This window comes from Dermacentor albipictus, chromosome 10 (assembly GCF_038994185.2).
Source record: "Dermacentor albipictus isolate Rhodes 1998 colony chromosome 10, USDA_Dalb.pri_finalv2, whole genome shotgun sequence".
Taxonomy (NCBI): domain Eukaryota; kingdom Metazoa; phylum Arthropoda; class Arachnida; order Ixodida; family Ixodidae; genus Dermacentor; species Dermacentor albipictus.
Genome location: NC_091830.1, coordinates 9,991,306 through 10,005,557, shown reverse-complemented (window position 1 = coordinate 10,005,557; position 14,252 = coordinate 9,991,306). Strand labels below are relative to the sequence as shown.

Below are 14,252 nucleotides of genomic sequence, written 5' to 3'. Positions count from 1 at the left end.
GAAAAACGATGACAATGACGATATTCACATGGAAAATCAGCTGGAATTTCTAAGCTAACAGAAGAAGAAAAAAAGGCATCGGATGCCAGTTTTTATAGTTTCAGGGCAGTCGGCATTTTTGTTGTTTATCAGAGAAGCTCTCGATAGGGCTATAGTTCGGGTGCACTAACTTTTGAATTAGAGAAGTGCGTTCTGCACGCAAGACGTTCTTTACCGCCGAGTCTGCGGGCAATAACCGCAGTTGTGTCGACGTCTGCAGTGTGGACGTCGACACAATAGTACGGTCAGATGGGGCATTGTTCAAACGGTAGCGATACGTCGCTGACAGGGCACTATGGGTTGGAATCTCGAGGAAGCAAGGGCTACAGGATACAAAGAATGCTGGATGGCATACTGAACGTACTCGAGTTTTGCATGACTCAGTAGGCGTTTGTTATTTGGTGCATGCGACAGCCATTGTGCGAAATATATCCGTTATCATTAAAAATATATTGGGCACGTGCTATATAGTGACTATATAGTGCTATATATATATAGTGTAGTACTATGTATGTAATGACTGTGTAGTAACTATATAGTGGGCATGTATTATGTATCAATATCCTCTTTCTCCCGACGCTTTCCTGTTCGGGTATCCTTCACTTCTTGCAAGAGCCTATATATAGTGACTGTGCGTCAGTGACGACGCTGTTGAACCTATCACAGGTTGCGTTCGACTTTTTGTTCGACTTCATGGCTGTGCAGTTTGCGATGGAGGTGAATTACCTGCACATCTGGCCCCGTGGCGAGTTCATGCTGATCGCACTGCCCAACCAGGACAAGACGTACACAGCTACGCTGTTCATGCCGTTCGCCGTGTTCGATGGGCTCACCGACCGACAGAAGCTGTTGAGCTTCTTCGACAAGTACTTCCCGGATGCAGTGCCTCTTATTGGAAAGTCAGTATACAACACCCGATGCACGCACGTCTGTTGATTCCTTTGTGCTGTTCGTTTCTTGAAGACATGTGCGTCTTTCCTCTCTCCCTGTGCTGTGTCCTTCTCCCGTCCACAACCTGGCCGTCAATGCCATGCAACACGACGCGGACGCTAAAGGGACCACCTGGTCAAGAGTTTCTTTGCTGTGAAGGCATCGCCTATGGTCATGATCAAGGTGAGAGTCATGACCTTCCTGCTTAAAAGCTGCGACTGATGAAAAAAGAAATTTAGCCAAGACAAGTCGCCTGTATAATGGTAACTATCCAGGGCAACCAACTGAAGGCGGGTGCATATTACGATGATAAAGGAAAGGTCAGCCGATTGAGGCGCTTGTTAGATGTCCACGTTTTCATTTTTTGGAAGCTTCGGTTCTCGTGCCTATATAGGCTCCTTTGAATGCTGGCAAAGAAAGAGAACTGCATTCAACACAACCCCTAGTCCAGGGCTCTGCGGAAGTCACATGACCTCGTCCAACACTCGCGCTGAACGTGCCGCACGCGGTCCAATAGATGTTCCGGTGTCTCACGTGGTAGAAAGAGCCAGTCTTCGCACTGAAGACGGGTGTAGTGTTGAGACGCTTTGTCGCAATGCTTCTTGCGCGTGTGGACAGAGCCAAAGGGCATGCATGAACGATGGAGTGTCTTGTGCCGGAAGTTAGCATTATGGTGCCAGGAAGTGGAGATACACTTTCACTTTTTCATTCTGCTTCTCTCTCTCTTTATCTCGTAGGCGATTATTCTTTAGGTGCAGCCCTATAATTTGAAGTACGTGCGGTAGCCAGAGTTCTCTCTGATAACGGTGCTCAGAATTGTTGCAACACGACCCACGCCGGCGTTTCGACGCTGAAGACGACTTCGCACTTCGGCGCTCCATTGGTGTTATCATGAACACTGTAAAATTCCGTACGAACTCGCCATCTCGTCTCTCACTGAACAGCACAGCGGCTGTGCTTGCTCTGTTTGGTTCAAAACGCCAGCATGACACAGTTTGCGATTGCATTAGAAAGAGCCCTTGCACAGTTCAATACGCGCGACCAACGCACGGCAGCTCTCACAGGTTGCATATATAGCCACAATAATTCTCACTGTATAATGACGTGGATATCTGCAAATGCGCATAAAAAGAAGCTAGAGGAAAAAAAAACAGAGAAATAGAAATAAATTCACGGTTCAAGCAGCTGACGAACAGCGCGAAGGTAAATTCAGTAAAGCCGGCGGGCTCACTACACGTATCGTATATACCCCCAACCGCAAGAGTATTTGGGGCATCTAGGAAAAAAACTAATTTTTGTCAAAGGCCAATGAAACTACCTTCCAATAGAAAGAAACAGTGAACATTTCCCTGTGAGGCACCAAGCCAATAGGACGCTTAACGCAGACATCGTTTAATGAAATGTTGATCTACGAGCCTTCTTTGTAAATTTAAGCTGCTTTTTCTTTTATTAAAATGAGGGTAAAAGAATGCTGTTAACCTACTTTTATTACATAGGCTTCTTTTATTACATAGCAATAAAAATACATACTAGTATAAGAAGGAAAGGTACGAGTTCATAAAGTCCCAGCTACTATATAGTGCGCTTATATATACACTACATGCATAGTTGTTTCCCCATCAGGTGATCTTTCCTAAATGTGGACGGCATTATACATACAACATTTTCGTGGCGAGAAATTCGCGAAAAAAATTACACTTTCTGCCCACTACTTCTGTCAGTATGTAATGTGAATGAGTAATGCGGTTGTCGTACCACGCGTTATAGGTTGTTGCATGTCCTTTGCACCGGCAAATACCATGATCGTTACAATTGTACTTTTGTGGATTCTATTGTTTACATTATCGTAAAGAGATGGCACTACTAACGCGGCTTAGCATATGTCTTTCTCCGGTGTTCTGTTGTTCCGTAAACTGTAGTACGTTTACGTCACGAACCTTGACGTCACCGCATAACTATATGCTCATATAAGCACATTTCAGGCATCGTTAGTGGTTCCGGCGTTGCATGTTACTTCCAGTGTTGAACGTCCTTACTTTTCCGACATGAAGAACTTGTTTAACTATCAATACAAATAAATGATCATCTATGCGGCTTGCCCTTTCAGTGCAAGCCATACAACGTGTTCGACAGGTCCCTGATCCTTGGTGATGCGGCGCATGCTATGGTTCCTTTCTACGGCCAGGGGATGAACGCGGTAAGAGGCGACTGTATACGTCTGACTCCGAGTAACGCATGCTTATGTGTAGCGGGGCCGTGACACTGGCGCCGGCAGTGCTGGTAAAAGAGCGGATGCTCACGACTGAACAAATCGCTGATTCATTTCACCGTCGCCCGGGGTGACGTGGCTCAGCGGCACCCAATCCAAACTCGGCACCCAGACTGATCCACGTGACGGGTGGACCGCGGAATGAATCGGCGATTTGTTCCGTCGTAGGTTCGCGCGAAGCGCCGAGTCACTGATTGGAAGCGCGGCCGACGCGTGTCTTGGCGTGACGTCACATTTTCCCAGCAGCCCACTAGCGTCAGAGGTCGACGCAAGCCGAAACAGCAAGGCGTATTCACGTTTCACGATTATGGCCGCTAACAGACGCATATTAAAAAATACAGATGAAGAAGCAGTGCGCCGACCAACCAAGGGGCTCTCTTTCTGAAGCGGCAGTCGAATGAGTATCGACGCTGTTGCTTAAAAGAGGGTACTAAATATTAAATTCTGGAGTTAAATATTATGTTTTGGGAAAGGGATCATGATGACTCTTAGACTGAGTTTGAAAATTGAGCAAGTGATTTAGCAACGTTAAAGGTCCTACCTGTTCCTAAACTCGTCCATTGTTTGAACCTACACTCACCGATGTGTAAAAACTGCAATATCGCGAAGCGATTGAGTTTTTTTCTTTTTTGTCTCTATGGACTGAGTCATATAACTTGGTTGTGTCGTCTGCGCAGGGTTTCGAGGACTGTTGTCTTCTGAATGAGCTCCTGGACGCCCACGGCCACAACTTGAGTGAGAAAAACAAAAATTTTACTTTTACATCATTGCAGCCTACTCGGACAAGTAAGAAGGGAAAGGAACTTAATTGTTCAAAGGAGTGGGTGAAATGTCAAAATAAGAACACAAGTAGTCCGAGTTTTCCGAGGATTTCAGGCAATTTCCCGAAAAAAAAAACATATTTCTCTTTCATTCTATCTGTATAAAACGTTGGATACTGTTCCGATAGTCACGGGAATTCAGCAGATTTCCTGGAGCTTTGGAAGTGCTGAAACTACTAGGTTTTACATTTTTAATGGTTCCGTTTGCGCGCTTTGGCATCTGTTCGTTGATCACAATCATCACAAGAAAAGGGCGACCTCTAAGAAAACAGAATGTAGCCGTCATCATGTAAAAAAATGTAGGATCAGGCATAATTTCTTAAACTTCCTCTTCGCGCCTCAGGGACGCCTACATAAGCAATTCCGAAGGCGACATTTTCCAGCGCTCCAAAAAGTGAGAAAGTTGTGACAGACTTCTGCGATGGCAAAGCTGAATGAATGCCACTTCTTGAGCGCCGATCGTCTTTTCTAATTGGACGAGTCACAGTTACGACCGTTACGCTGTAACAACAAGCCGATGGCTAGAATCCCAGGATTTCTTCGTGGCGTATATAAATTATTTATAGCGTCGCCAAAAGACTATCATCATCCATGGCTCATACCCTCAAAGGCTACAAGCATTCGGCAAAGTGAAGCCAACAGTGCGTATACCTTCTTTTGAATAACGCATACAACATGCAGAACAGCATATGTTCAGTAAGCATACGTTTCAATAAAGAACAAGCTGAACAAAACAAGCATCCGCACCACATAATTGATGATAAGGCGCTCCTGCACCTACATGCAGTGTGAAGCATGTAGCACTCGCTGCATGCGTTTCCCAGTAAACATTACTGTAGCGCAAGCTGCCGCGGCGACGGCAGCTTGCGACGTGGGAAGCGATGTCCCTATAGCCTTTCGTGTATAATATAACCAGCCTATCAACTGATCTCAATGTTGTTGCAGCACCGCTATGGGCTGCGGAGTGCTGTCAAAATTTCCATTGCTACCATTACTCTAACGCCATAAAGAATTGCGTACCCCCCCCCCCCCCTCCTCAGAAGTTGTAGTGGTGGTTTTCAATAGCTTCGCTGGACATTCACTTTCGCAGGGCTAGGATGACAAGTCAGTTATATATATATATATATATATATATATATATATATATATATATATATATATATATATATATATATATATATATATATATATATATATATATATATATATATATATATATATATATATATATTTATATATTGGACAGGGAGAAATAAGTCAAGGAACTGGCAGGCAACTGCTGCCGACTCTATCCTGCGCATGCAAATTCCCCAATCTAATCAGTCCATGCATGTAATCGTCCATCGCCCTCGACGACGTTTGCTCTCGTTTGAAAGGTCATGAGATCTTTTTCCACGCAGTATGCTTTACGTGTACTGTATCCACTGCATTTTCTCGAACTCAGTTAGCATATAGAATATCAGTCATAGAATATCAGTCATACTCGTATTTGCCCTTTACATAGTCCATGCTGGCAGTGCCAGTGTTTATTTCCCAACAGCTCGCGCGTGCTGAAACTTTCTTAATTGCACTCGACGCAGAGGCCATCTTCGAGGAATTCACCGAGACGAGGAATCCCGACGTGGAGGCAATGTGCGACCTGGCCCTGTACAACTACGTAGAGGTGAGTGCGTGTGTGCTCGACCCGCCGCGATGGCGACGGCGATGTGCTGCCGAGCTCGAGAGTTCAAATCCCAGTCGCTGCGACAGCATTCCGATGGGGGCGAAATGGAACGGAAAACTTTATTGAGGTCCATTGGAGCGCAAACATAAAAAAAAGAAGTCAAGTAACCCCGGTTGCTATCCAAGAATGTCATTGGAGATGGTTATTAGTGGCACTATATATGCCGTATACTGTGTCTTATCGATGGCGCGACCCTTGCCACCGTGGCTTTTTTTTTGCCAGGACGCGGGAGGAGCCATCCGGTACTTCGCTTCCTCATGGACCAGTTCGGAAGCGCACGCAGTGTCTGCGACCAGAGGCTCGGTGTGTTAAACGATGGCGTCTCAAAACGATAGCTTTCGGGAGGGACGAACGCAAGAACGCTCTTCTTACCACCGCGCAGTTTGTATACCGCTGTCTTGGACTGGACTATCTTCGGTATCGGCCCGCGAAAACGGCTAGACATGACTCGCAAGAAATCGCGGTTCGCTCCGAAAGAAAAGCTAAACTCATTAAAAACACTCGCGTACCTAGATTTAGGAGCGCGTTAGGGAATCCCAGGTGGTCAAAATCGATCCGAAGCCCTTCACTTCGGCGTCCCTAATAACCCACCTGGTGTCATTGGCTCTGTCCAGTAAGTATTTCCGGTATCTGAGCGTCAATGGCAGTAGTGACACGACGTGAATACGCATCATGAAGTTTCGCTTTTTTCTTCGATCTTTTCATGTCGCACTGTATTTATTTTGGTCTCTCTGTATACGTTTGTTTTTCGGAATAAATAGGTGTAGGTATAGTAGGCGCTTTATATATGTGCGTCCTCTCCCGTCCTTTTCTCCCTTGTTTCGCTGTGATAAGTGCCATCGATATGTTGCTGCACGAAACTCGAATCGGCGGGATGAAAGTTGGACTGCCTTATCATGCGAGTCCGACACGCATGTCTGAATTGCTTCATAATTACGAATATAATAATAGACAACAGAACCTCTCGAGTCCGTGTTGACAGCAGCTCCCATATCTTGCTCGTAACTTTTGTTTTCGAACTGCTGCATCATCGCCTGCCCCCCCCTCCCCCCCCACCCCCTGAAGGTTCGTCATCTTTTGGTAATCGTTCCAGATGCGTCACCTCGTGAACTCCACTTCGTTCTTGATACGGAAAAAGTTCGACCTCTTCTTGAACACGATCCTACCGAACTTCTGGATACCGCTCTACACTACGGTACGTGCAATATGCTGCCTAATGGCACATTTAATTTTTTTTAACGGAAGGGTGCCCATCATCTAGAAATTGTTGGGAAGCTTAAGTTTGACAAATGTCGAAAAATTTTAGTTAATCACGTTCACAATGGTACACTTCGCGCGTGGAAATTGCTGATGATCGCTCGTGTCACCTTTAGAGCCAAGGAACCACCACGCTTGCGCTGTTATGACCGCAAATGAATAAATGTAACAAAAAAAATTCTACATTTCCAAGTACAATGACAACTACACTGAGCAGGCACTCTAGATTTTCTCTTTCAGTGGCTTAAAAATAACTTCTTGTAGGGCTTGTTTGATTCACGCATACTGAAGTATCCGCATATATAAAGAAAACATCTTTGTTCCGTCCTTAAGGTTTATACTTCTGCCATGGTTTATACTTCGACTTGCTATGTCGAATGTCTCAGTTTGCGATATGAATTTATGAATCAATTTATATGAATTTACAACTTATATTCTCTGCGGCCAGCTCGTGAACTGCAATTTTCTTACCCAATCAAATGCTCACATCGCTATGAAGTACATCGACTAAATATCGTGAGAACAGATAAGCTGGCACTAATTATTTCAGATATTATTTAGTGGGCACGGCTACACACTACGACACCGATTTCGATCACCTATATGTCATGTCCTGCACCTGCTCCTAATCACTGAAATATTCTGACTTTCTTTTTCGCTTTTCTTTCTTTCTTTTTTTTTGCTTTTTCAGGTTACGTTTACAAGGATTAGGTACCACGAATGCGTCAAGAATAGAGCGTGGCAGGACAAGGTATCACTGTCTTCTCAGCTATTCTCAGATTACACCATTCTTTGCGGTGGCTCAGACTTTGTGTACTAATGGTACGAAGTCGCAGGTTCGATTGTCGACCACGGCGGCTATCATAGGGGGCTGCAGAGCAAAATTGCTATTGCACTTCGATCTCACTGGGCTCTGAAGAACTGCAGCAGCCGGCCATGCCTCATGCGGAAATGCACTATGCTATGTATTTGCAGTTCCTGACCCCCTCAAAAAAAGGCATAAGGTTAACAGCGTTGTTCAAATGTGGGCTGTGCCATATCTAATAGAGATCCAATGCCGGCCCGAATTACGCATGCAGCGAACAGTTCGCAGTGCACACAGACTCCCCCCCTCCGAAGAAAAAGAGCGCATAACGCAGGAAGCAGAAGAAAACTGGCCGCTCCTTTAGTGATCGTGCAACGGAACATGAACTTGGGCAAGAAAGAGAGGTATTGCGCATTTGTCTGCGCATTGTAGAATTTGCATGTGCGCTACGCGGCTCCAGAGGATCAAGATTCTGGGCAGAGGCAGGAATACCACTCCCAGAGAGCTGACAAGCGCTTTGCATTGCTTCGACCGGGAACGCATGTGTTAGTGAAACTTCTATTTAGTTCTTTGTTTAGCAGCGAAGAAAGGTTCAAGCGCGGAGTGTTGCGGTGACGTAATGATCATGCTAATATTTCAGTGGGTTTGTCTGTTTGTTGTTTCATTTTGCGTGTGTGCTAAACTCCTTATAGGGACGCCTCTGACGGAAAGAAAACTTAGTTGAAAGCTTGCGCTTGTCTGTGTCGATACTCCCTCGTCCTTGCGTACCGTTGGCGCAGCATGCTTTCGCGTTTTTAGAGCGAAGCTTTCTTTGCCTCTTCCTTCGACTTTTGCACTGCTGCTGCTGCTGCTGCTGTCTGGCACGTAGGCGGCGTCAATTAGAGAGGTTTAGATTAGGCGACGCAAGTGGGCTTGCGTACGCAAGAACTGGGGGCGACGCTACTGCGCATGCACAGACGCTGACGTCAGAGTCTGCGCATGAGCAGTACCATCGCCCCTAGCTTTTGCGTACGCAAGCCGCTTGTGTCCCCTAATCTAAAACTCTCTAATGGGTTGTTCAGAGCGCGTAATTCGCGATGACCGCGACGGTAGCACGCGTGGTGAACCAAGATGGCTGTGCGAAGGAGGATCGCGAGCGAAGCGGAAGGCACGGAAACGTGTTGTATAGCAAGCTGTGATACCTCGCGGCACCACGTCACTTTTACTACTTGACATATTGAGCCGCATGGAAGCGGAACTGTGATTATGTAGCTAATTAAAGATGAATAAGTATGAATTAAATAAATGCTAATGCATTTTCTGCGCCGTTACATAGCTTGTTCCACTCGCGTACATTACAGTGTCACGTGAGAATTTTAAGGGAAAGGGCGGGAAACGCCCCAGTACATGCCCTACTGTTGCTTTATCACTTGAACATAAGAAAGAGAGGAAAAACGCTGTCAGCTGTAATGTGCGACAAGTAATACCATTTTATCTCTCAGCTATTTCTGGCGTTTTTTAAGTATGAGGTAGTTCTTCAACCACGTACATATGCTCGATTTTATGAACATTACATACGACACGCAGATAAGGCTATTCATTCGCCGATGTTCGTAGTAATCTTCAGTATCTGAACTATCAGTATTTCAGTGTGTGTGTGTGTGTGTGTGTGTGTGTGTGTGTGTGTGTGTGTGTGTGTGTGTGTGTGTGTTTGTGTGTGTGTGTGTAGTTGGCATTTCCCGAAAGACATGTATGCCGCTAAGAGCACGAAAAACGAAGTCACATTGACGACGCACTGGCGGCAACGTGTCTTACTTTTGTGTGGGTCCTCTACGCGGCAAATGTGTATTTCAGTGCTGTCCCTGTGCGCATACATTTATTGTTCTCTCTGTTACTGTGTGTTTTGTTGATTAGACTGTGTGAAGTGCACCGACCCATGGCGCCATGCTCGTACATCGAGTGCCGATGGAATGTCTTACCTTGATTTACCCCGGGCCATACACCATCTCGCAGGTACTGTCGCGCCTCATGAACGGCACCTTGGTGAGCGTCGCTGTTGCAGTGCTGGCGGCCGGCTTGAAGTGGCTTCAGCTGTACTACTACCCGTAACCACGGAGGTCATCGCATAGCTTGTTCCGCATCGTGAATTCACCGTTTGTTGCTGCATAACGAAGACGTGTTACAGCGCGTGCGGGAGGACCTTGACGATAGGAGCAGTGCTCAATTAAAACCTCAGTCTGTGCTGATTGGTTCTTTGTTCAAATGAATGCGTGAACGACGCGGAAAAAAAAAATTACAAGGACGAGTACAGGAGGTACGAGGTTCGTTGGTCATGGCATCGTTTATAACTTTTTTTTTCTTCCGCCCTGCCCATCATATAAAGAGTTACTTTGATTAGAATAAACTTCAAAGTTCAAATAAGCAAATGGAGGCGTGTGCGTTTTTTCTTTGTACCTTATACCATCCATTCTTGTCTTTTTTTTGCGCCGTTCACGCATTTGTTAGAGCAGTGCTAGTTGCGACACCTCACGACGTCGTGTCTAAATGGGCACAACATATTAGCATTACGTTAAGCTGGGTTTATAAGTTATAGAAAAAGAGTATATCATGAGTGGAGGCTTATGCAAGCCAGGAAAGTTCTGAAAACGAAAAGACAAGTTGCGACGCCTTCTTGAAGTTCCCGCACTAGCCCTCCGCGACGTCATGGATTTTGAGGACACCTGCCGGCGAGGCTACTTAATTTTATACCCATCGCAGAAGAATTACATCGCACTGTAAATGACCCAAGAACTCAACGCAGCAAGCCCCGATCTTTTGCCGCACAAGAACTAGCATATTCGGGTTCGAAATTCAAGAAGGAGAACGTCACTCTACATTTTCTCCGCTATTTTCCCTTGCCTCATATAAATTCAAATGGAATCTTGAATACATATCTGTCTAAACTGATTCGGTGTGGTGTGTTGGTGTCACTTCGCGCAAAGCGCGTGGAACGTTTAATATACTGACTGTCTTTACTGCTGGCGTAAATGTGTCCGCCGTTAAACGGTCATCACGAAGGTGTCCTTTAACATTTTTTTTTTCTTGGAGGCAACAGTCGCGCAACACAAGAACCATGCAAGAACGTAGATCGCGAATCACAGCGTCTCAACGTGTCGACAGTAGCGGCTTTTGCCGCAGCTTCTGCCGGATATACATCCTCCGGAGTTCCGTTATGCGTCTACTTCATAACAGCACCGCCTAGAAGATATATTGGAGGAAGGAAAGTGGGAGAATGACGTCAGGTAGCCAGCCTTATGCAAGCCGACTCTCCGTGAAGCCACCAGGTTCGGTTTTCTTTTTCTCTCAAAAAATTGGCCCAAGATGCACGTGACCCTGCACTTGCCGGACTCAGTCAACGCCACCTAGTCTAGGTGGCGTTCACTCAGCCCAGTGGGCTTGGTTCCCGGTAGGATTTAATCGATGTTTGTAACCCATTAGATGTGGTCTCGACGCGATCAGGCTCATCGCGCTCTGGTTGCGTTTCTAGAAGCAACTAATTTAGGTTCACGTTTGCAGCCTATTGCAATTCCTCAAATGACAATACCTCAGACACAATTCTATTTTAACAATCTTTAGTAGCATCACCTGCAATGACCGGCCCTACTGTGTGCGACCTATGCAGTGTGTGACCTGTGCTGTGTGTCCCCTACTTTCTTTTTTTAGATGTTTCACCTTTTTCCTCTTTCCTTCCCGTCTTCCTATCTTCGATTTCTATATTTCTGTCTCCTTCTTTCTGAGGAGTGGGCAGGTGTTGTGCCCCTTCCGGTGGCAGTTGTCAGCCTGCTCCTCGCTTTCCCTTTCCTGCCATGCGTATACATGTGTATGTGTGTTCAAAACAAATAATGATAATAATCGATGCGCTCTTGCTCGGGTGCTTCGGTAACTGCTCTGTGCATATTTTCTCCCTACACGCTTCCGCAACCTCGGTCGGCTATTTGTAGTTTGCGGTCTTCATCGCGACGTACACGTGTGCTAGTACTGCAGCCGCACGGCGGTAGAGGGTAGGCCCGCTTTTGCTTGTTTCACTTTTATCCAGTGACGTTCCCTCCTCGTTATTTCTTTCCTCCATGCCACAGAAAACCTACAACAGCAGAACTTGAGAGTTACGCCCGCAAAACAGCACTCCACTCATCTTCTGCGTTCCCAGGAGCGAGAACGTGGATGACGTGTTATCGGCTCTGCAATCGATTCCGGCGTGTGGAGTCTGCAAAAGCGTAGCCTTCGAGATCTATTTATGTTGCTCAGCCACGAAAGTCGCGCCGTAGGGCCACGGAAATGAGCGTAAGTTCTCTTTCACTTAGATAGAGAACAGGGGGAGTGTATAGACATTTTAGGAGGCGCTGGTCCAGCGCGGGCTCCCCACTGGGGCGTTTTTTTTTTTTTTATTATTGATGAGTTGGTGGCGCCACCGTCGTCTTCACCTGAATGAGCGGCCCCGCGCGCCGGCCGGACGCTTGTCGCCTCGGAAAACCTACCGCAGCATGGAGCTTCGACAGGCGCTTGACTTTACGGCATATAGTTTTGATACTCTATGGCGGAAACAGTGATTATATTCACCATCCACTTGTAGTCGGTAAAATGGAGAAAGACCAACGGAATCGATGCAAGCCACCTGAAACGACGGTGCCCCGAGCAGACAGCAGCAACCCAGCCCGTCAGCTCGTCTCAGCCGATGGGTGCTGCCGAAGTACCCACAGCTTCAGGATAAGACGATGGCAGCGCCGCCGCAATTTCAGCATTCTTGCGTCACCCTCGTAACCCAATGCGCCCGCTGGACCCACTCCCCTATTCTGTAATCGCGGAGCACTTTCTGTGGCAATGAAAGAAAAGCTACGAAGGCAAAGCGCGCGCAAGTGACAACGCTTCCGGAAAGAGTCCCGCGTTTTTATTTCAGCTGGGGAAGACAAAACTTAAACACCTTACTAGGAACAGTTAAATAAGACAGAACACACCACTGTGTGCAAAGGTTTGCTTATTTTGCGGATTTTCTATTCCGCGTCTAGGGAAGCGCGAAACCGTCGCACGTGGAAGCTGCGTCGATTCAGCGTCTGTTCCGAGCAACCAAAAGCACCAGGCGGGGTAACACATGTGCAGCAGGCAAACTCCCGTTGCTTTCCCTTCATTGCGACAGAAAGTTGTCCTTCAGTACAGTGCACTCATACATTTGCCACTGCACGTGACTGGACTTTTAAATAACGCGTGTCCTTTATGAGAAAGATATCTCTTGGCTCGCCTCCTGTTCTGTGTTTCCACTGCCACCGATGTTTTCAAGGATGCTTTTGAACGAAGTTTACTTCGATGTCGCGGGTTGTTCATCGGTGACCTATATATATAGGAAGTGGCGGATCTGTATATAGAGGGACACCAGGACTCCATGTTCTCCTCAGTGGCTATGGTGTTGGGCTGCTGAGCACGAGGTCGCGGGATCGAATCCCGGCCACGGCGGCCGCATTTCGATGGGGGCGAAATACGAAAACACCCGTGTGCTTAGATTTAGGTGCACGTTAAAGAACCCCGGGTGCTCAAAATTTCCGGAGTCCTCCACTACGGCGTGCCTCATAATGAGAAAGTGGTTTTGGCACGTAAAACCCCAAATATTATTATTATTCCATGTTCTCGCGCGACTCCGAACCTGAAGTCAGGACGGTATTGCGATGAGGCAAGAGAAAGAAGAGACAAGATTTGTTTTAAATGGGAAGGGTTAATTTGGGTGAATAAAAAATGCCAAATTTTTACTACACACTGGCACGCATCGTCAGAACGTAAATTCCACGTCTTGTTTCGTGCATTTGGTGGCAATTAATTTAAATGTTGCGAAACGTTACGCACGCACTGTTGTTGCGTCAGAGATGCACCTGTACACTTATCAGACGTCATGCTTGCACCTAGCTGCCACGCTGTTGGGGCCGCAGCTGATGGCACGAATATTAAACATTGTGCGAGATTGCACCGCAACATTGATCCACTCCCTCCCATTACCCTCAAAACAACGAAAGCACAGCAAGCGACTGGAGACCTAACTTTACTAACAGCAAGGAGAAATTCGTTTATAATAAGGGGAAATGGTCGCTCGCTTATCAAGTACCTGGGTACGTAGAGGACAAGGTCTTCCCTTCACCCAGAAATTTTTGACTGCATGATGACTTCATATTTGAGAGGAAAGACTACTGCAGAAAAGCACAGAGAAACAAGACATATATACAAGACGACAATACAATACATTGAGCCTGTGCGCTTGCGCAGTAAGCTTTCCCGTCAAGTAGGGCTCCTTTTCCCGTGCTCTCAAAAGTGAGCCCCGATGAGGGCTGCAGCCTGTCCAACACGGCCTTGAACCCAGCGGCAAGCTTCTCCGCACGGCTATCATACCTCAACGACGCAACTCAAAAAGCG

General features: G+C 46.5%; 1 protein-coding gene across 1 annotated transcript in view; it reads left to right on the top strand.

Annotated features, from left to right (window-relative positions):
- cn (Kynurenine 3-monooxygenase cn) overlaps positions 1–10,247 on the top strand; it is a 31,528-nt gene extending 21,281 nt beyond the window's left edge. The window contains exons 7-14 of the mRNA XM_065451482.2: positions 745–938; positions 1,095–1,152; positions 3,077–3,166; positions 3,916–3,973; positions 5,640–5,722; positions 6,876–6,977; positions 7,731–7,790; positions 9,837–10,247. Of these exons, the coding sequence (XP_065307554.2) occupies positions 745–938; positions 1,095–1,152; positions 3,077–3,166; positions 3,916–3,973; positions 5,640–5,722; positions 6,876–6,977; positions 7,731–7,790; positions 9,837–9,932 (741 nt within the window). The 3' untranslated portion in view covers positions 9,933–10,247. The remainder of the gene's footprint in view (positions 1–744; positions 939–1,094; positions 1,153–3,076; positions 3,167–3,915; positions 3,974–5,639; positions 5,723–6,875; positions 6,978–7,730; positions 7,791–9,836) is intronic.
- The last annotated feature ends 4,005 nt before the right edge of the window (positions 10,248–14,252 follow it).